General features: G+C 44.3%; 2 protein-coding genes across 9 annotated transcripts in view; one reads left to right on the top strand and one right to left on the bottom strand.

The window, feature by feature from the left end:
• The window catches only part of Scaf4 (SR-related CTD associated factor 4), a 54,663-nt gene extending 43,889 nt beyond the window's left edge, over positions 1-10,774 (top strand). For all 8 annotated transcript variants that reach the window (XM_021185532.2, XM_021185538.2, XM_021185533.2 and 5 more), the window contains exon 20: positions 9,464-10,774. In XM_021185532.2, the coding sequence (XP_021041191.1) occupies positions 9,464-10,425 (962 nt within the window). In that variant the 3' untranslated portion in view covers positions 10,426-10,774. The remainder of the gene's footprint in view (positions 1-9,463) is intronic.
• Positions 10,775-13,476: 2,702 nt separating this feature from the next.
• Positions 13,477-19,194, bottom strand: Sod1 (superoxide dismutase 1). The gene is made up of 5 exons (XM_021185540.2): positions 19,005-19,194; positions 17,046-17,142; positions 15,461-15,530; positions 14,632-14,749; positions 13,477-13,679 (listed from the first exon to the last, which is right to left on the bottom strand). The coding sequence occupies exons 1-5, from the start codon at positions 19,074-19,076 to the stop codon at positions 13,572-13,574; spliced, it is 465 nt and encodes a 154-aa protein (XP_021041199.1). The 5' UTR covers positions 19,077-19,194; the 3' UTR covers positions 13,477-13,571.
• Positions 19,195-20,192: the final 998 nt, after the last annotated feature.

The following is a 20,192-nucleotide window of genomic DNA, read 5'->3' as shown; positions in this document are numbered from 1 at the left end:
GAACACTAAACCTAACGGCTAATGCCGAAGTCCCATTTCCTCGTCTGGAAAGGGGAATACATGGATACACCAGGGAGTGGTGACGATTCAGTGGCTAACACACAGAATGCCTGCCACCTGGGAGGCACTTAGCTGTCACAGGTAAGAAACTGTAGTCGCACTGAGGACTGAGGACATCTAGAGACAAGCGATATCTCCGCAGCCTGCTGACTCTGCTGGGCTCTGACTCATAAGCTCCTTGTGTGTTCTCAAGTAGAAGGCACGCTGTGAACAAGTCTATCTTTGTATAGTTGCTTGTGCATTTTAAGGTATATAAGACTAGATCACAAGTATTGAAGCTCCACTATTTGACATACTCAGAAAATATGTTAAGTCATAGCAGCATTTTATTTCGTAACACAACTCGGTATTGCACATCTTTCTGCAGTGGTCTTTCTGCAGTCTTTCCAACAGTGCTCTTGCCATGATTATTGACAACATCATTTCTAATGTGTGCCAGCAGTTTTGAAGCAGCACAGGCTTACTAGATGGTAAGCAGACCAAAACTTCATGTTGAGGCCTAACTGTAATGGGGAAGATAGTGGAGTGCCTTGGGATTATTTGCTATTGAGAACTTTCTGTCATCAGACTTGAGTTTGAATGTTAGTTTAGAGACAACAGCCTGCTGCTCGAGCTGAGCTTAGGTGCCCCCTCCCAAAAACAAACATACAAAACAACTCTGAATGTGGAAGGACCCAAGTTTCCATCATATCTTTAGAGCATTTTGATCCCTTTTAATAGTACTGATCATTTGAAAGTAAAAATGGCATGGCACCATTATTCATTATTAGATTTTAAAGATTACTAGATTTAGTATCTCATGGGCCAAAGTAGCTGAAACCCATAGTGCTTTGTCAAAGCTAAGGATGGCATCTGCAGTGGTCAGTCACCTAGGAGAGAAGACGGACGGTGGCAGTTGCAGTCTTCTTTTGATTGTATAAACATCTGTTTGCCTTTCGGAACCTTTGTATGATATGTACTGCTAACATGATGTACAGCATATTTATTAAAAAGTTAATTGTAAATGTAAAGTTTGGGTTACTTTGGTGTTCCAAACAATAAAAAAAAGTACACAAAAAATGTGTTTGTGTTACCTATCTGTCCTGTGTTACAAGGAATATGTTTCGAGACACAACCTCTGCCAGCTGGAATTGATTCCTTTGGTGGGACAGTACAGCTTCTCCTGACAGACACATCGCTTGTCCATTCCTGTTACAAACCGACTCTCGTTTCTCACCCTTCCTGCTTTTGTCACCCAAGTGCAGATGGTGACCTTTATAAATGACATCTCACCTCTGAGAGTACTCTTACAAATGTAAGGTCACTCTTCCTTTGCTGGAAGTCGAGGAGGTTTTAAAGCAGGACTCGAAGGATGGCTTGTTAGCTGAGTTGTTGGTGTGTGGACCGGCACACTTCAGACCCTATGTAGCTGCAGCAGGCATTGAGCTCATCTCAGACTAGGGCTTCTCAAGAAAAAGTGAGGATTCAATTGGTTTGTAAATTATATAAAATATGTTTGATTTTATATTAAGAGCTCTAAAATGAACCTAGGAGATTAAGTTTTACCTATATTTTGGTATTGTTTGAAAATGGGTATTTGATTTCTGATCGTTTAGCTGTGGATTTCTCTTTTCAGGCTCGTCTTGAACTTTATAATTTTTATAACTAGCAATTTTAAACAATATTTAAATTAGGACATTAAAGCACCAATCTGTTGTCTACCAGTCATTAATATTAAAGAACAGACTATCAAGAGAAAATTAGAGAAACTATATATTTTTAAACGTAGGTTTTAAAAACAATGTCTGCATTTTAATACTTTTTAAACTAAACCTTAATATGGTTATACTAAATTACAAGCTAGGAGAATATACCACTGAAAGCCTTAAAGTACCTACGTAAATGTTGTTCCACTAGTGGCTTGGAAGTATTCATTACAGTGCCTCCACTTAACACACACAGTGTTGTTCAGTGAGTGATACAAAAGTAATGTTACTCTGCAACAGAGATTTGCCTATGAAAATATGAAATTTTGTACATAATACAACATGTTATCTCAAAGGCAAAGCATGTCGAACAGAACATGAGAAAAATCTTACATGAAACCTCCAGGTGCTACATTGTCTCCGTGTCCCCTGAGGCTGTCATTGCCTACCTGGTGTTAACTAGCCTGAAGTGAGTAGGCCTTGCACCTTCTTTCTGAGGGACACTTTGGGAGTGGGAGGGCAGAAACTTGGGAATCTAGAGAGGATTTCATAGACAGAGCTGACTCTAGCTACCACTGAAAATACAACTGCTGCCAGGGAGCTGTATAATGGAAGGTTAAATTAACTTGTATCAAGTTTACTACCCAGGAGTGAAACTTATTATTGTAGCTATTGGTGAGGTACCTAGCAAGTAGCACATGGATTAATTTTTTAAATTAGTTATAAATGGTGTCGGCTAATTAGCCATACAATGTCTTATTTAGAAAGATTGCTGACACTCACATTTCATTTAAAATTCTTGCATCAGTATCTAGCATGCCTCTTGCTAAAGTCGATGAGACATGTGTGTGCCTTCTTCCAGTTCCTCTGGAAGAGCCTGCAGTGGCATGTAAGGTCCTGCTTATAACAGGGAATGAGATGTACCATCTCTCTCATTCTTGAAAATTAGCTCAGGTTTTTACCAGCTTTCAGCACAGTCCACTGCAAGCATTGCCTGGGGTGTTGTCAGAGGAAAAGCCCCAGGTACTGTGAACTGGTGAACCTAGGGTGGGAAGCCCACATTTTGATTATAGTCTCCTGCCAGCTCTCTGAAGGTAGGATAGCACATCAGAAAATGACTTCTGTTGATTGCTTGATTCAATAAATACAGGTGTGTATATTTACCTACAGATCAGCAGGAATTGGTTGAGAAATTAAGGGTCATTGGTAGTGGGCTGGAGGGAGACAAGATTCAGTACACTTGGATCTTGTGAACTGTTTCCCGGGTTGGATTCCCAGCAGTACAAATAAAGAAGAAATGAGCGGCTGGTAAATATTACCTCTGTGTAAGGAACACCACCCACCTACTCACCCTGCCCAATGGAAAATACTACAGTGACCATTCTGTCGGTCACAGTTAAAAGCAAAATGCAGTTAGGAATAGAAAAAGAAGATAAGGGGGAAAGTGCAGTGTCTTCTAAGTTCAGGAGCTCTAGGATTTCTGTTGAAAAGAGTCTCACCACTTTGGTACCTGTAGCCTCCACTCTCATCGGGGGAAATACCTTGTCGATAAGATTGTTCACCACCTCTGTAGCCACCATCCAAATGTGAGTGTTACTCGTGGGTCCATGTCTACTGGGGACACCTGTTCCCTACCAAGTAACCTCCCAGGTACTAAAGAGAGCAGGGAGGGCGACATGAGACCTGTCTTCCTAGTGTGTCTATCCCTATGGAAAATAAGTAATCTCACATGAAGCCCTTGCATTGAAGAGAAGAAAGGAGAGGCGTGCTAGTGGGTGACGATACTGAAATGTGCCATTGTCAATAAGATGGCCTGAGTGGGCATTTGGAGGAAGTGGCTTTGAGAAAGAAACCCAAGTAGAGAATACATGGAAAAAAAAGCCACGTAAGTACTGAGGTCTGGCATTCCAGGCAACACCAGCAAAGGCACCTGGATTAAGAAGCAACTTTATATGCCTGGAGAAACCACAAGGACTGGTAGAGCAGTCTCAGAGAGACTGACAGAGGAATGTAGGGATGTTGTGGCCATCGGGGGTGCAATGGAGTAGTGCTGGGTTCTAAACTGTTTAAGGAGCAGACTGGGAGCTGGTAAGAGAGCAGCAGCCCCATGTGGAAGGTACTGCAGTTTGTGATCTGGATGCATTTTGAAGGTAGGCCCTTCAGGACTGTCCCACTTCTTAAGTATGCCATGTGAAAAGAAATTGTGTGTGTGTGTGTGTGTGTGTGTGACATGTCTGTGAGCAGTTGGTGCTGTGACTATTCTTGAGATGATCAGATTTGAAAGAGGAGGTGGTGGCCATTGTGTGTGGGGATGAGGGTTTACAAGTGCACCGGATAAATTCTAGAGAGTTGCATTCATATGCCATGAAGATAATGTCACAGATCCTGTAGAGTTACAGAAACAGAATTGGTAAACGGGCATTGCTGTAGAATGTTTAAACATTTCACAGTTGAAAATAAGGTGCTGACAGCAGCTCTAAGCAGTTGTTAGAAGTTTAATCAGTTGCTGGAGAAGTAAGCTAAGGTCCCATAGCTGTACTTGTTAGGGTTAAAGTCAAGGTAAGCTCGCTCCAGTGGAAACCTGTTCTCTCTCGAGCCACTCTTGCACTGTTGTCCAGCAGAGGGTGGTGAAAACATGGAGCCAGTGGGCTGAACACAGCGAAGTACTCAGGAGGCCATGCCAGGGCAGAGGGGAAGAGATGAGCTACCACGTTCCGCCGCTGGCTCAGAACTCCTAAGTTTTGCTGTGGTGGCTTAGGGCTGCAATCCCCAAGCCCAGGACATAGAAGCAGGAGGTTCCTAAGTTTTAGGCCAACCTGTAACAAGTAGCAAGATGCTGTCCCAGAAAACAGTGTGTGAGCCCTTGGCATTTGCCAAGAAAATGAAGACTCTTGGTGAGTTAGTTTCCCTGGAATGATGAGTTTGGTCATCTAGGGACAGAAGAATGGGGTGATGAGAGGTAGACGAGGTTGGGTTTAAATCCCTGGGGAGAGTTTTTTATAGGAACAAGAAAGAAGGGTGCAGTAGGTTAATAAGGAGAGGGGAGTGGATGGACCCAGCTGTCACAGGGGCACGAAAACAAGGACAAAACCAAGTACAATAAAAATAGAAAATGGTGTGTTCACATAATGGGAGATTGTTTGATAAGTGAAGTACTTGTTCGTGCTACATGACGTGGATGGACCTTGGAAAAAAGCCAAGTGGAAGGAGACCTTGTGTGAGTCCATTTTATGAGATGTTGGTTAAGAGGCAAGTTCACATAAACAGTAGCTGAGTGGGCTGGGCTGGGGAGGGAGATGACGGTCAATGGAGCAGGCTTTCTTCCCAGGATACATGCAAAAACCATTGGCTCTATAAGCTTTTGTATGGGCACATTAGAGAATATGGAAATATTATCTTACTAAAGTTATAAAGTGGATCAACTAGAACTGAACTGACAAAAGAAACAGTAGATTCCCTGGGTGTGGGAGTGTGTGTTGGGGAAATGTGAGGTTGCTGGGCAGAGAACACACGTTCTTGTATTTAAGTAGTCTGTTGAGGAGGCCAGTCAGTATACTTGGGGTTGAAGTGACTTGCAGCCATGCTTAGACCCACATTTAAAATGAATCAAAGTGCAGCTCAGTGGAGGGCCTGGGATCAGTCCCAAATGCCACAAAAATGTTTAAAATAGGAAACTGGTGCTGGGGCTTTTCTGGGTCGCTATGAGGAGGGAACTGAGGGGGACACTGAGGTGTAGGCTTGGCGGGCAGGGTTGGGGTTGTTGAGAGGAGCGTGGGCAGGGTGGCCTGAATGTGAGTTGAGTAATTCCTAGTGATGAAGCCTTCCTTCCCTGCTGGAGGCGAGGCAGTGGCTGGAAATGCCTGGTTTCCCAGGAAAGTGGAAGACTGGGTTGGCCAAGTGGAGATGGAGGATCACATTCTTTTCCTGCTTGTGGCCCTTGCCTCTGCACACTGCTCTTTAAAGATCTATTTAAACTGCGCCCTCGGTGGGCTTCTGCTGAAAGCCCTTGTGCTCAGGTGTCCTTTTCACCCTCAGAAATGGCAGCCTGCCACCTGCCCCTGAGCCCTTCCCCAGATCTCTTCTGCCATGGCAGTGTCTGATTTAACAGAGGCAGCCATTTTGGAGATGATTAGGAAATGCGGTTATTTTGAGCTTAACTTCAGTTTTTGTTTTGCTGTCACCACCTCCACCTTACCCCAGTCTTGCTTTCTAACCCTGTCTAACCTGGAGCCTACCATCCTGCCTCCACATTGAGTTCTGGGATTACAGGAAGGCATTTGGATTTTGTTTTTCCTTTTTTTTTTTTTTTCCCCCTCAATCTGTCCCAAACATGGTTTTACTAGAAATTTAGTGTGTGTGATGTCTAGTCTCTTCAGGTCTAAGATCTTTCTCTGTTTGGCCAGTATTAATGCTGTGATTCTGCCCTGCTGAACCCTGAGTGCAAACATGATCTGCTGCCTACATGCAAGGCTGTCCAAGTGTTGGTGCCAAGATGAGACCTTTCTCATTAATCTCCTCTCATTGTTCTTGCATTGACACCTCCATTCATGCAGAGGTCTGTGTGTCTTAACCCCAGACTCAGTCCTGCTCACTAGCTTTTCCCAGTGTGTCTCCTACGCTCCTGAGTCTAGCCTGTTGTCATTCTGAGATGCTTGGGGGTAACTTAGCCACTACTCCAGCACCATGGCCCTCTTTGCTTACTGTACACCACTTACCAGAAAGGTGGGTTATTCATCTGCTTAGGGTCCCACTCTGATTTCTTCTATTAATTAGGCAAAGGCCGGGTTATTTATCATGACATTCAAGGTCCCTCCATTGCCTTGGCCCACCTGGTCAGCTTCATAAGCCTTGTCTGTAGAGAGGGTCTCCTCTCTGCACCCAAGGTCACCATCCTGCAGTTCTCTTGAGCAGTGAGAGGACCCACTGCCCCAGTGGAGTACTAATCTTTTGTAAAGTTGTTCCCTCTGCCCATTTCACATTACCCACACTGGTCTTGTAGCAACGCAGACCTCTTCTGTGTTCCCATCTAAGTCTCCATCGTCTGCCAACTCCACCTTTCTGTCCCGTTCCCATCTTGCTGTGGCATCTGTAGCAGTTGACGTTGAGAGGAAGGCCTAAGTGAGTTCTTAGTGAAGTTTTGGTACATTAAGTAGTTGCTTTTGGAAAAGTTTATAACCACAGAGCTTTGCGATGCTGCACAGCTTACTCTAGGTGAACGTCATTGCTGTTTGTGTGTCTTTTAGTTTACAGATCTTTTCTATATTTCACTGGTGTGTAACTCTGGCTTAAAGATTCCCTGGGAAAAGTTAGCATTTGTCTGCCTGTATGCCTATTACAGGATTCACCTTACACATTTTAATTATATCCTTTATTACAGAGGTACTGTGCTGCGGGGGCCGGGGGGGGGGGCTTTAAACATCTTAAAAGGACATAATCCCATCTGACATGTCTTCTCAGCATTGCTAACGCGACGAGAATTTGGTTGTATAATATTTAAAGCGGATGCCAAATAGAAACATTCACACCTATACAGTAGATGGGGCAGGTTTCTTGTTCTCCCCTTAATTTCACGTTATGAGAGGTTTAAGGGCGTGATTACCCAGTTTATTCCTGCGCATCTTCAGATCCATCCTGTGGAGGATTTATGAGTAATCCTGGGGACTGGCTTACGTTAATAAAGATTTTCCCCGTCTCTTCTCTGTGGTGTGGGGTTGGTGTTGCATTTCCATCCACAGTCAGGTTGGTGGTTCAGGACCTCCCCATTGCCCTGCGGGAATAGTTGTGCTTGCTCTGACTTGTCTGAATGGTTAGAGTGTTTAGAGATTGTTCCAGTGAACCTACAGTGAACACTGGAAGATGCCATATCAACCTAACAGTAAGCATCAGTCCTTAACTCCTTGCAAAAAACCTTTCTAATTACAGATGCCAGCAAAGTCAAGTGTGATGGTGTTTTGGTTCCTCTAGCCCATGCCTTAGGCCTCTAGCCAGTGCTGGGCACCTTTTGTGTAAGGGGACCCTGTTACCCTTAGGGGCTTTTGTGTGACCTGTTCTCAGTGTACTGGAAGTACTGACTTGGTTTGCCACTTGAGTATTTTGGCCTTCGTCAGGCTGGTGGTCTAGTGTGTTGGCTGGGATTTTCTCAGGACATTGTGAAAACCCTTGCCACGCTTACCCATCTCTCAGGGCTTCGCAAGCGGCCCATTAGGAGTTTGATTGGCTGTAAGTTCTTCTCAGCTACTAAACAGCTATAAAGCAGAATTGATAATGTACTTTTAAACGTTCTGCTTAGTCGTAGAATATCACCTTTCTAACAGGCTGTGTGGAGTAATAGTGTCCACAGGTACTGAGCAGGCACTGAGTGTTACCATTTAAAGTGGCAGGTGGTTCCTTCTCCTTCCTGGAGTGCTCAGGTAGATGCCAAAGGTAATTCCTGAGGAGTGCTCGTCTTTGTGCCCTCGTGGGACTCTGTTGCTTAAGTAAATCCTGTGGCTCTGAGTCTGAGTCTACAGTATTGTAAGCTGGTGTTCTGTCCGCTGAGTAATTTAGTCTAGTCAGACATTGGCCCAGACACTGAGGAGTGGGAAGCAGAATGGGAATTCTGGTTCCCCCTTAGTATTGACTGTCCATACAGAAAATGTAGGGACTTACAGGACTTACTGCACTAATTCTCTACAATGAGTAGATGTAAGTTGACTCAACTTGTAAATCTAACATGTTTCTGTCACACAGGCACTTGTGGCCATTGTCAGCTGGTGGTCATAAACTAACTTTCTCAGAGACTGAGACTGTTGTGTGGTACATGGGCTACTGCTAGAACTACTGCCCTTTACATCTGAACCCTGACATTTTCAGACTCACTCTTGATGACAGCACCATTTGTTCTTTGTATTTGGAGAGAGATTTAATGCCTACTGATTGGGACCAAAACAAATCCTTCCTTTACCCTACTACTGTAAGGTTGTTGGGCTTACATGGTTCTTGAGCCCAAATGAGCAGGCTCTCTTGCAAACCAGAACAAAAGGCAGTGAGCCAGTGTGACTTTATAAACCGGGCCAGTTTGTCACTCTTACTTCCTTTGGAAGAAGAGGAGCTGTGTGGCTGTGGATCCCATGTGACCCAGCAGTCTTGTTGGTTTACACTTTCCACGGTGCTTAGAAAACAATGAAGAAATAAGCTTTGTGTGTGTGTGTGGATTGTTTTATTGTCTATTCTAGTTTAATGGTGCATATTGCATAGTAACTACATGGAGCAGTCTAACAGAAGGTCTTGACTACATGCGTGAAGTCATTGGCCTCTTCACAGTAGCCACATTAAGACATGAAATCAGATTGTAAACATGGGCTGAGAGAACACTGGACATACTCTTCTGCTGTCTTAAATAGCTGACAGTGGATGCAGGCCTTCCTTTATCTCACTGAACATAGCACAGTGAGACATTCTTAGATGCCTTCAGTGTTGGTAAGACAGCTTCTGAGGAGATTCTGCTAGAGAAGACAACTGACAGAAATTGCAAGATCACAAGTGTCTCAGTATTCGTTGTCCTCTGCCTGTAATGGCTGCATGAACAGTGAGCCTTAGTTACTGGCTAACACAGGGTTAGGTCGGCATGAATTCAGAGTGAAATTGACTTAGGACTGAATTTTATTTTTCTTTACAAGCCCACAGGAGACAGCTAAAAGTAAACTGCATTCACATTTTCCATTTGGCTTCTCTTTCAGGCACTCAAGGAGTTGCGCCGGGTCCTGTAATTGGGCTCCAGGCACCCTCTACCGGTCTTCTTGGTGCCAGACCTGGCCTGATCCCACTCCAGCGCCCCCCAGGGATGCCTCCACCACATTTGCAACGGTTCCCTATGATGCCACCTCGGCCCATGCCACCTCACATGATGCACAGGGGGCCGCCACCAGGACCAGGGGGCTTTGCCATGCCCCCACCTCATGGAATGAAAGGGCCCTTCCCACCACATGGCCCCTTTGTTAGGCCTGGTGGGATGCCAGGACTGGGGGGCCCAGGACCAGGCCCGGGAGGATCAGAAGACAGAGATGGAAGGCAGCAACAACCACAGCAGCAGCCTCCGCAGCAGCAGCAGCAGCAGCCTCCGCAGCAGCAGCCACCGCAGCAGTCACAGTCACAGCAGCCAGCACCGTCACAGCAGCCAGCGCCAGCTCAGCAGCAGCCACCGCAGTTTAGAAATGATAGCAGGCAGCAGTTCAACTCAGGTAGAGACCAAGAAAGGTTTGGAAGAAGATCTTTTGGAAGTAGGGTGGAAAATGACCGGGAACGGTATGGGAGCCGTAATGACGATAGAGATAATAGTAACCGTGAAAGGAGAGAGTGGGGAAGAAGGAGCCCTGACCGGGACAGACACAGAGACTTGGAAGAGAGAAGTAGACGCTCTAGTGGGCATCGGGACAGAGACAGGGATTCTAGAGATAGAGAGTCCCGTAGAGAGAAGGAAGAAAATCGAGGAAAGGAGAAGCACGAGGTGGCAGACAGGGCAGGTGGTAACAAAGCTGTGGAACCTCCCCTTAGCCAAGTAGGAACCATAGACACTGTCTCAGAACTTAATAAGGGGGAGGCCATGGCCACGGTGGTAAAGCCTGAAGAGTCGCCTGCTGAGGCTACCTCACCCGCTGGACCCGAGAAGGATCCTGGCTCAGCAGCAGAGCCTCCTCGCTAGAGACTGGATGTGACAGAATGTGACAGTGACACTTGGGTGTAGAACGTGAGGTGTACAGATGCTGTATAATATCCGCTCCTGCTACATCATCCCACAGTAGTTGGTGGGGATTGTAAGCAATTTGATTGCTTTCCTTCTATTTAAAAATAGCCAAAAAAATAACAAAAAATACTGAAGATATATTACCCTTTTTTTGCTGTAACTTTTTAAAAGTTTTGACTTTTAAAAGTTTACAAATCCTAATTAGAAGTGCTCTCTATTTTTTTTTTTTTTAATTTAAGATAAGGTAACGGTGAACAGCCCCTCAAACCATAGGGATGTTTTTAATAAACTCTATTTTCGTAACAAACGTTAATGTGTGCTATTCTTCATACACTGCAGTGAGATGGAACGGATGTTAACCATCAAAAACTGAGCTGTTAATAATTGTTGGAGTCTAAATTAGACTTCTTTGATGGGGGAAAAAAACACTTATGTAGTATTTGCCAATACTTGGAGTTTTATTCTTTTGACTTAACATTTTGATCCTAAGGTAAAGGTTAGTAGTCTTAATGTTCAACTAAGAAATTTGGGTTTGCAGGTCAGGGTTTTTATTTTTTTCCTATTGGCTTTGTGGTAATGTTGCCCTAATTAATTTGTAAAAGAGAGATTTGTTAGGGAAATAATTGGATCCCCAGTATTATGCATTATACTACTGATTACCTAATTGCTTGAGCATTACTTATTTAGAAGGCTGAATGTGTTGTTTATAATCATCCCATTGGAATTTCCAAGGTGTAAAACGAGGTTAACATATGCAACGAGAAACCTTTTTATAGACTAGGTACAGTATACCATTTCTTGTAAGCTTTGCCTGTTGTCTTTACCATCTTCAATAGCCTAAGAAGTACACCAAACCTTTGCTACTACATCTGAAGCCAAACCAAGACTCCTAATAGTATTAAAAAGCACTGACATAAAAGTGTGTTGTCCAAGCCCAGCGGGCAGTGCACCTTTAATCCCAGCAATGTCAAAGGCAGGTGGATCTCTGAATTCAAGACCAGCCTGGTCTACAGAACAAGTTTGGGACAGCCAGGGTTACAACAAACCCTCTCTCAAGAAACCAAAAGAAGTTTACCCAAATGATTTTTGCCAGGCGGTGGTGGCACACACCTGTAGTTCCAGTCCTCAGGCAAGTGGATCTCTTGTGAGTTCGAGCCCAGCCTGATCTACAGAGTGAATTCCAGGACAGCCAAAGCTACACACAGAGAAACCCTGTCCTCAAAAACCAAAAAGAAAGGTGGTGGTGGGTGTTGTCTAGAGTCAAGGACTTAAATGTTAGGTATTTATTTACAGCAGTGGATCTCAACCTTCCTAATACTGTGACCTTCTAATATAGTTCATGTGCTGACCCCCAACCATGAAATTATTTTTGTTGCTATAACTAATTTTGGCTACTGTTATGAATTGTAATATAAATATCTGATTGGCAGAATAGATGATAATGCAACCCCAAAGGTACAAGACCCACAGGTTGAGAACCTTATTTACAGTCTGGAAGTTTTCATTCAAATAACATTAAAACAAGCTGACTTGGATCACAGCCCACAGGTTGAGAACCTCTTACAGTCAAAGTTCTTTTCATCAAATTACATTAAAAGACCTAGCCAGTAGACACTTTCTGCCAACCCTGATGGCCTATTTGATCCCAGGGACAATAAAAGGTGGAAGAACATGAACTTGTTTTCCTCTTAGTGCACACACCCTAAAAATGATTTTTAAAACTACAAGGTGCTAGGTTAAACAAACAAAAAATTTGTCAAACTAACTTAGCTTTATCATACTGAAGTTCCTTTTTGTATGCTCCCATTTGACATTTCGATCTTGAGATCTTCCTAATGATGGAAGGAATGTGCCTGTAGCTGTGCCAGGCTTTGGCTTTCTGGTGACCCTACTTAGGCTTTTAAGTCCTTACTAGAGTATCATAAAACATGCACCTGACAGTGACGAGCCAACGTCGGATTCCAAGGACAGACTTGCAGCTTGTCTTCCCAACTAATACTGAGACGTGAGCCACTAAATGGTTTGTGATCACACCAAGTTAGTCCACATTGAGTCATCCCCCACATCAAAACTGCATTAAGGATTTACCTGGAACTCCAACATAACTACTTGCAAATGCATTATGAGCAATCTTAGATTGGAAATCTAAACTTAAAAATTTTAAGGCTGGAAACACCAAATTATGTGCTTTTCCAATTTAGTTGTCTCTTCTTCAGTGACTTGTAGATCAGTGAGAACTATGGCTTACACCCAATTTGTCGAAAATACTTCAATTGAACTATTTCAGATAGTCACAAGCCTGTTAATATTTCCTTTCAAAGGCACTTTTTCTTGGGTATGTATTTATTAAGGCACTCAATTTCATTACCTGGGGCTTTAAAAGTTGATTTAGCCAGAACCTCCAGTCAAACTTGGTTTCATTCCCCTAGCTATTGTGTTTTCCCTGAGTGCCAACCTTAAAAATGGGTGGTACCAACTTCACTTGGCCAGTAGAGCTAGCTGAGGCTCCATGTTTGCTTTCTATGAGTTTGATAAAAGTTTACTAACGGGCTTTTTCTTAAATCATGACATCTAATTCTAATACAATTTTAAAATATAAGATTAAGTACTCTGAATCTTGAGAGCTTTCAATAATTTCTCTGATAAGGGGCAGAAAATTTTCTGCTCAAATTTTGTTTGGGCTACCACCCACCATTTTGATGGTATCACATAAAACACTTTCTAAATGAAATACTATGAGTTAGCATCATTGAGTCTGTTATTGATGCTCAATGTATAGAGCTAACTTATATTTTTTTTGTATACATTAATAGGCTCAAAATAAGTGCCACACATATTTACTCACAGGCTCAAATGAGAATTTCAGCTTATCACCCATGTAGTCTGGCAAAATACGGAAAGGCACAGAAACAGATTTGAATTCACAGATTTGAGTTGTACATTCAGTAAGATACACATTCTCCATCAGTTGTCATTGCTGTCCTTAGCCCAGTCAAAGGAGTCACACAGTTACAACTCTTAAGATTACAGTTTAATGGTTTGGGTTTTTTCTACAATTTAGCAGGGTAGCAGATGAGTCTGAGACTCGACCACACAGGGAATGTTTACTGGGCAATCCCAATCACTCCACAGGCCAAGCGGCTCCCAGCATTTCCAGTCTTTGTACTTTCTTCATTTCCACCTTTGCCCAAGTCATCTTGTTTCTCGTGGACCTTTGAAAAGAATTAAGAACATTTAGGTTTGAGCAATCAAGTAATTAGTACTTCTTCCCAGCAATACTACAGACTTAAAAGGTCCAGTTACATTAGAAAATGTTCAAATCTATTAGTAAATTAATAAGCTAGTTTTTATACTAGCAGTTAAGAGCAGACTACTAAGATTTCCCCTTGCTAGTGGCTATTTCTAGATGAAATACTAAGGACCCAAGTAACTACCAGGTACATGCCGATCTTCGCTCCTCCCCAAATATATAGTAGTCATTCTTACAAATTTCTCTATCAAAATCTCATGTTGAATGAACTATAGATAGGCCTACACATAAGAGGCAATTCTAAATATCTTTACTTAGCAACAAGACTTTAAAATTTTATTTTTAGAACATTTATGAATGATTGTTCTGCTTCACCAATAGGGCTGAAGAAAATTCTAAGGATAAAGGGTCAACTGAAAGGAAGTGCCTACTGAAAAGTTAGCTGCCCGAGGTGGGCAAGAGCCTTTACTACTTGGTGTTCTGCATGAACCAGATTCATCTCCTGAGGGTAACTTGGGAAGACGGCTCCCATATGGTAACCAAGCGATAACCTACAGACTTGAATACTGCCATCCATCGCAGATTTTAGACTCAACGAAATGTTGTAAGGGGGGGCAATCATGGCAAGAAAATCCAGCTGTTTTAGATTAAAGACTATTGTATCCTCAACTCAGATCCAGTCTGATCAAATGTAACCTGCTTTCTACCGCATTTCAGCACAACAGTGTTCTTAACTGACCTAGGCAAATTAATTCTTTACTATCACATCCAATAAAAGAACTTTTTTCCTATCCTGAACTCTTAACAATTTATGTGACTCTTTAGAAACTAGTTTAACCACCATAAAGTCATGGGAAGGTACATAACTATGTTAGAAGAAATCCTATGTATATATCCTTATATGAAAAACTTACCACCATTGTACGGCCAATGATGGAATGCTCTCCTGAGAGTGAGATCACACGATCTTCAATGGACACATTGGCCACACCGTCCTTTCCAGCAGTCACATTGCCCAGGTCTCCAACATGCCTAACATTAAAACAGCATCAGGTGGATGAACAATGATGTCTACTTCACATCACCAGAGTTCAATAGCCAAGTTAACATCTGACTAAGTCAAATACGTATGAGTGGATGAAAAAGTGCACATACATCATTAACTATGATGGCTTTTCCAGACCGGCAAGGGTCTGGAAACACAAAGTTCAAAACAGGTAGCTATAGGATACCCTGACAGACAGTTCTTCAAGTTTAAAGGTAGTGCTCGGAGAAGAGTCATAATCTGGGACTTTAGCAAAGTATGTCAGCTCCTGAGTTAGCAAAGGTTTGCTCCCAGGCCTCCATTCTAAAAACAGGCTAGCCCTTCTTTAAATTTTGGACTTTCCTAAGGTTTCACAAACAAATGGAGTCTCAACTAGTTTTCATTATCTGCATTAGTATCCTATTATACAATGATTTACTTTGCTAGTGACTGACAGTACTGTTATCCATGATATTTTCTGTATTGGTTCCTTTTGGCACTTGTATTAGTTCATCTTCAATAAATGCTACAAAACCAAATCACTTTAAGAGTCCACATTTGTCAGCTCCTTCACCCAATAGAAACTATTCCAGCACTTGGGGTTGTGGGAGTTGGGTGAATGGAAACAACAAACACAAAAGCAGAGGTAGGAGTTCTGTCTTACAGGTATCCTCCACAGACCCCTCTCCACCACCATGCATACAGAGCGTGCTGCTCACCTCTCTTCATCCGCCGGGCCGCCATGTTTCTTAGAGTGAGGATTAAAATGAGGTCCTGCACTGGTACATCCTATTTACCAGAAACAAGCAGTCAGATTATGAAGTAAACCCCTATATGTAACAACATAGGCATTCTTACAACCCCTAACATAGCAAACACTGACCTGGTATGTGCTGGGGCGATAAAAACAGGCAGCAGCACCCTGGTGTAAGTAGCTGCGCTGTATAGCCTTACATTCTCAGGCTACCTTTTTTTTTCTAGACTGTCACATTTTTCTTTTTGTTTGTTTGCTTTTGAGTTTTGAGACAGTGTTTCACTACTACAGCTCAGGATATCTGCGACCTATGACCCTCCCACCTTAGCCTTACGGCTATGGCAGTGTCAGGACAGCATGCCTGGCTCTTGTTCCTTCCTTGTAACTGGAACAGATATGATCTTTAATGGCACTTCTAAAGTTAAAGTCCCACATTTAAAGATCTTGGCTTTTAAGACGGGAGCATACCTTCATGATAAAAATACTTATCTTTCTAGACCATATGCCACCAACAGCTCACCTGTCTGGCTTTTACTTGGGGCAGGCAGACTGTTAGATGGCTTGTTGCCAAGGGCCAGCCAGGGCTGATGTCCTCAACTCCAGGAGGTGTACCAGCACTACTCATGTGGGCTAAGGTACAACTCAACAATGCAGCAAGTCCTTTTATATGCAGGACTTCCACTGTTTACTCAGACCAAGAAAATAGGAACTGGGCAGGATTCTGGAAGGAGCGTAACAAATCAAAGCTACCAGGCCAGAGGCAAAGCAACTCCGGGTAACTTTAGTAATTATCAAATGGGTCAAACCCAATCCTAAATAACTATACAACAAATTATGGCACATAACACACAGGTTGATGGTACATGCCTTTAACACAGCACACGTAAGACTAAATTCTAGGCCACCGAGAGCTATGTGGAGAAGGGAAGAAAGCAGGGGAGAAGGGAGAGGAAAGGAAAAGGCTCTGGCAACATGGATGAGGCTCTTAAATGACTGTAAGCAAATTCAGATCATTACTCCAATATGGTAAAGGTTCACTAAATGCAATTTAAGCCACTACTTTTTGCTGACTTGATTCTAATCCCAAATAGAGAAAATAAATCCTACTCTAAGCATTTATATTGAATCTTCAGTTTTTGTCACTTCTGTCCCACTATGCCTCTCATGCTAAGGCATGGTTGTCCTTAGACACTGTGCCTAATGCATCCACCCTCAACCCCCAGCTCCAAACACCCAAATAAGCACCCATTAAACACCTTAATTTGTTGTTTCTGTAGTTTAAAGTCAAGCCATAATTACAATGAAGAAAAATCACCTTCTTTACCATCCCACACTTAAGGAACCAAGCAATACTTGATACTAAATAAAATACTTTTGTGGCTACTTTCCAAGGTTGACCTAAGTGGTCATTTTAACTTTATCTAAAAGAAAAAGGAAACAAACACGTGATGGTTTGTTTTAAATGGTTAGTAATTGGGTCCTGACTCGGTTCCTTTAGTCACTGGTCAGCCAGGTACCGATAGCTGGTCACCAACCAGTGCAGGACCTACCTTGTGTATTATCCCCATACTGATGGACGTGGAACCCATGCTGGCCTTCAGTTAATCCTGTAATTTGTCCTGACAACACAACTGGTTCACCGCTTGCCTTTATTTAAAAAAATACAAAAATTAAGACATCAAGTTTGAGTGTAAATACTCCTGCACCAGGGCTGTTGCTGGTTTACACCTTTACCACTCACAGTAAAAAGCCCAAGTCAAAAAACACAACAGTGAAAATCAAACCTATGTCCAGATCCAAGTAGACCCACTTCCTACAGGGTGGCTCTGGAGACGCTCAGCTCTAGGCCTCTCTCTCCCTGTCACACTTCTCCTAACACTTGCTGCCAGATGCCATGTGTGCAGACACCTGGACTGAACAGCATTTAGAAAGCACCAGGTGGAACAAAGAGGGGCTAATGAATGCCAGGCCTGGGGAAGAGATGGCTACTGCATGGTCAGACTTGACTCTTACAGAACACTGGCTGCCCAGAACCCTGTTCTCCACATTCAGTGATTTTATCAGTTCCCCTATTTTTATTTAGTCGTCAGAAAATGCCTTTGTCCTACTGCCTGTGGAGATCCATTTGGGTCTAACCAGAGCTCCCTTAAAAAAAAAAATCTCATTAGGTATCCAAATCTAGAAATTTTGCCACTTAACAACAATGAAAAGAACACCCAAAATTCAAATTAGTACTGCTCCAGAAAGTGTAGCAATAGGGAGAAAATATAAAAGCAACCGACCAACAAGCAAGGACAATCATTTCTTTTTAGGGTTTTTTTTTTTTTTTAATGTCCAACTTTTTCAACAGAATAAGAGAATATGAACTTTGGGTAGAATATCTGATTCTGAGAAGTTGGCAACAGGTTAAATCAACCAGCTTTGATTACAACTGCCAATCTGGAATGCTTAACTATCGTTTCATTGGGTACAAAGGGCACCAGCGATGTGTAGTTTGCAGCGTCACAAAAATACTGCGAGCTGCTCTGGCATGGCATGGTGGAAGATGACAGAAACCCAGACACAGGGGTAAGACCCAGCCGAACTTCGTCTTTCTCACAGTGAATTACGTGGGGAGGAGAAAAAGACAAAAACAAACAAAAAACTTCCACAGGAAAACAACAAAACGCATTTTAATGCCAAGAAACTGCTGGAAACGAGGCTAGTTACGAAAAACTCTAAATTGCCGTTATCAGTTCTCGTGTAAACCAAACAAACACTTGGGATTCACTATGGTGTCTGCCTTCTCACACGTATGTCCACCACTTCAGTGAGCACGTAACGCTCATTTATCAAATATTCTCTCGGGATTAAGGTGAGTACAACAACGGTAACCTCCCTAAGGCTCTGGACACAACCTTACCACACACATCTTCCCTGTGACGCATGTGTTTTTGCAGGATCACAGTATTTTCGAAAATATTTCTATGTACTTTTCCAAAATGTGCTCAGAAACTCGCTGTGGTAGAAAACACCCACAGCCGGGTCTCTTTCTGGAGCGCAAAGCAAGGGACGGCTGTCCAAGGCCATCTCTTTCTTTCCCCCTTGCGACACGACCCTGACCTAGTACAGAACAGCCCAGGACTTTGCTTTCAAGTGCCGCAAACGCGTCCTGCGGCCTTAGTCCGGTTTGGCACCACCGGGTTCAAATATTCTTACAACAATCGCAGCCGGTGGCCACGGGACTCTGAGCCCGTGGGACAGGGACACCGGAAAAGCAGCAGCCCCAGAAAGATAACGGATGCCAAGCCGGCTCTCCCGGGCAGGCCCGGCCGCTCGGGGGCGCGGGGAGGCCACCGCCCGCCCGGAAAGCCCCGCGGCGCCCCGGGCCTCGCTTCCCCGCGCCCAGCCCCTGCCCCAGGCCACGGTGACTCAGCACTTAGCGGGCTCAGGCCGTGGCGGGGGCGTGGCGTGCTCCCGCACAGGTGCGTCGCGTCACCGCGGCCTGCGCCCCGCGCCCCGGGCCTTGCCTTCTGCTCGAAGTGGATGGTTCCCTGCACCGGACCGTCGCCCTTCAGCACGCACACCGCTTTCATCGCCATGCTTCCCCGGGAGACGCGCGGCGGCCTCCTCCGGAGGGACCTGAGAGAGCAAGACGAGAAGGCGACGGACGGAAGACGCCGCAGGAAAGGACGGCGCAAAAAAACGAGGCCCGGGCGCCGCGGAGCCTTTATAGGCCTGAGTCTGGCCACGCCCACCTTGGCACGGGACCAATCGCTACCCGCGGCCTCCGCCCGCCCTTCGTGGAGCTCCCGGGCCGCGGGGCACGCTGGGGGCGGGGCCGAGGGTAGCTCGGGCTCCCGGAGCCTGCGGCCTGAGAAAGTTCCCGAGGAGCCGGGTGGGGAGAGTCGCTATTGTCTTCTAACTGTGACGTCGGCCGAGTCGCCGCGGAAACCGAGAACACGAGGCCCGCGTGCGCGCCTGGAAGGTCTGAACCCACGGTGTCTGGAAATGCGGATTGTGACTGACTTTGCACAGCGCGCCTCAGTTGCTGTGTGAAAGTTGAGATGCGCCAAGATGGATGCCCAGTGTCATTTCCAGCTTTATTTTCTCATGATGTTTAAAATGTGTAAAGCCCATGTTCTATCTCCAGACACACCCCCGTTTTTTACTTATTTTTTACTTATTTCATTTTTGTTACTAGAGCTGGAGATTAGACAGTCCCCATCCCCCACCCCGCCCCCTGCATGAAAGACAAGTGCTCTGCCAGTTAAGACACACACACACACACACACACACACACACACACACACGCGCGCGCGCGCGCGCGCAAACACAAGAAGATCAAGAGGAAGGAAGACCAACGTGTAGATACTTCATTCCTCCTTAGAATAGCGAACAAAATACCCATGGAAGGAGTTACAGAGACGCAGTTTGGAGCTGAGACAAAAGGATGGACCATCCAGAGACTGCCCCACCAGGGGATCCATCCCATAATCAGCCACCAAATGCAGACACTATTGCATATGCCAGAAAGATTTTGCTGAAAGGACCCTGATATAGCTGTCTCGTGTGAGGCTAAGCCAGTGCCTGGCAAATACAGAAGTGGATACAGGCATCTATTGGATGGAACACAGGGCCCCCAATGGACGAGCTAGAGAAAGTACCCAAGGAACTGAAGGGGTCTGCAACCCTATAGGTGGAACAACAATATGAAC

This window comes from Mus caroli, chromosome 16 (genome assembly GCF_900094665.2).
Source record: "Mus caroli chromosome 16, CAROLI_EIJ_v1.1, whole genome shotgun sequence".
In the NCBI taxonomy this organism is placed as follows: Eukaryota; Metazoa; Chordata; class Mammalia; order Rodentia; family Muridae; genus Mus; species Mus caroli.
Note: the sequence above shows the minus strand (reverse complement) of the source record. Positions and strands in the feature narration are given on the sequence as shown.

Excerpts from the sequence above, each read along its gene's own strand:
- Sod1 (XM_021185540.2), bottom strand. The coding sequence starts at position 19,076 with ATGGCGATGAAAGCGGTGTGCGTGCTGAAGGGCGACGGTCCGGTGCAG. Across the intron at positions 17,143-19,004 it reads CCATCCACTTCGAGCAGAAG|GCAAGCGGTGAACCAGTTGT; the intron begins GCAAGGCCCGGG and ends TTTTAAATAAAG. Across the intron at positions 14,750-15,460 it reads GGCCCGGCGGATGAAGAGAG|GCATGTTGGAGACCTGGGCA; the intron begins GTGAGCAGCACG and ends TTTTAATGTTAG.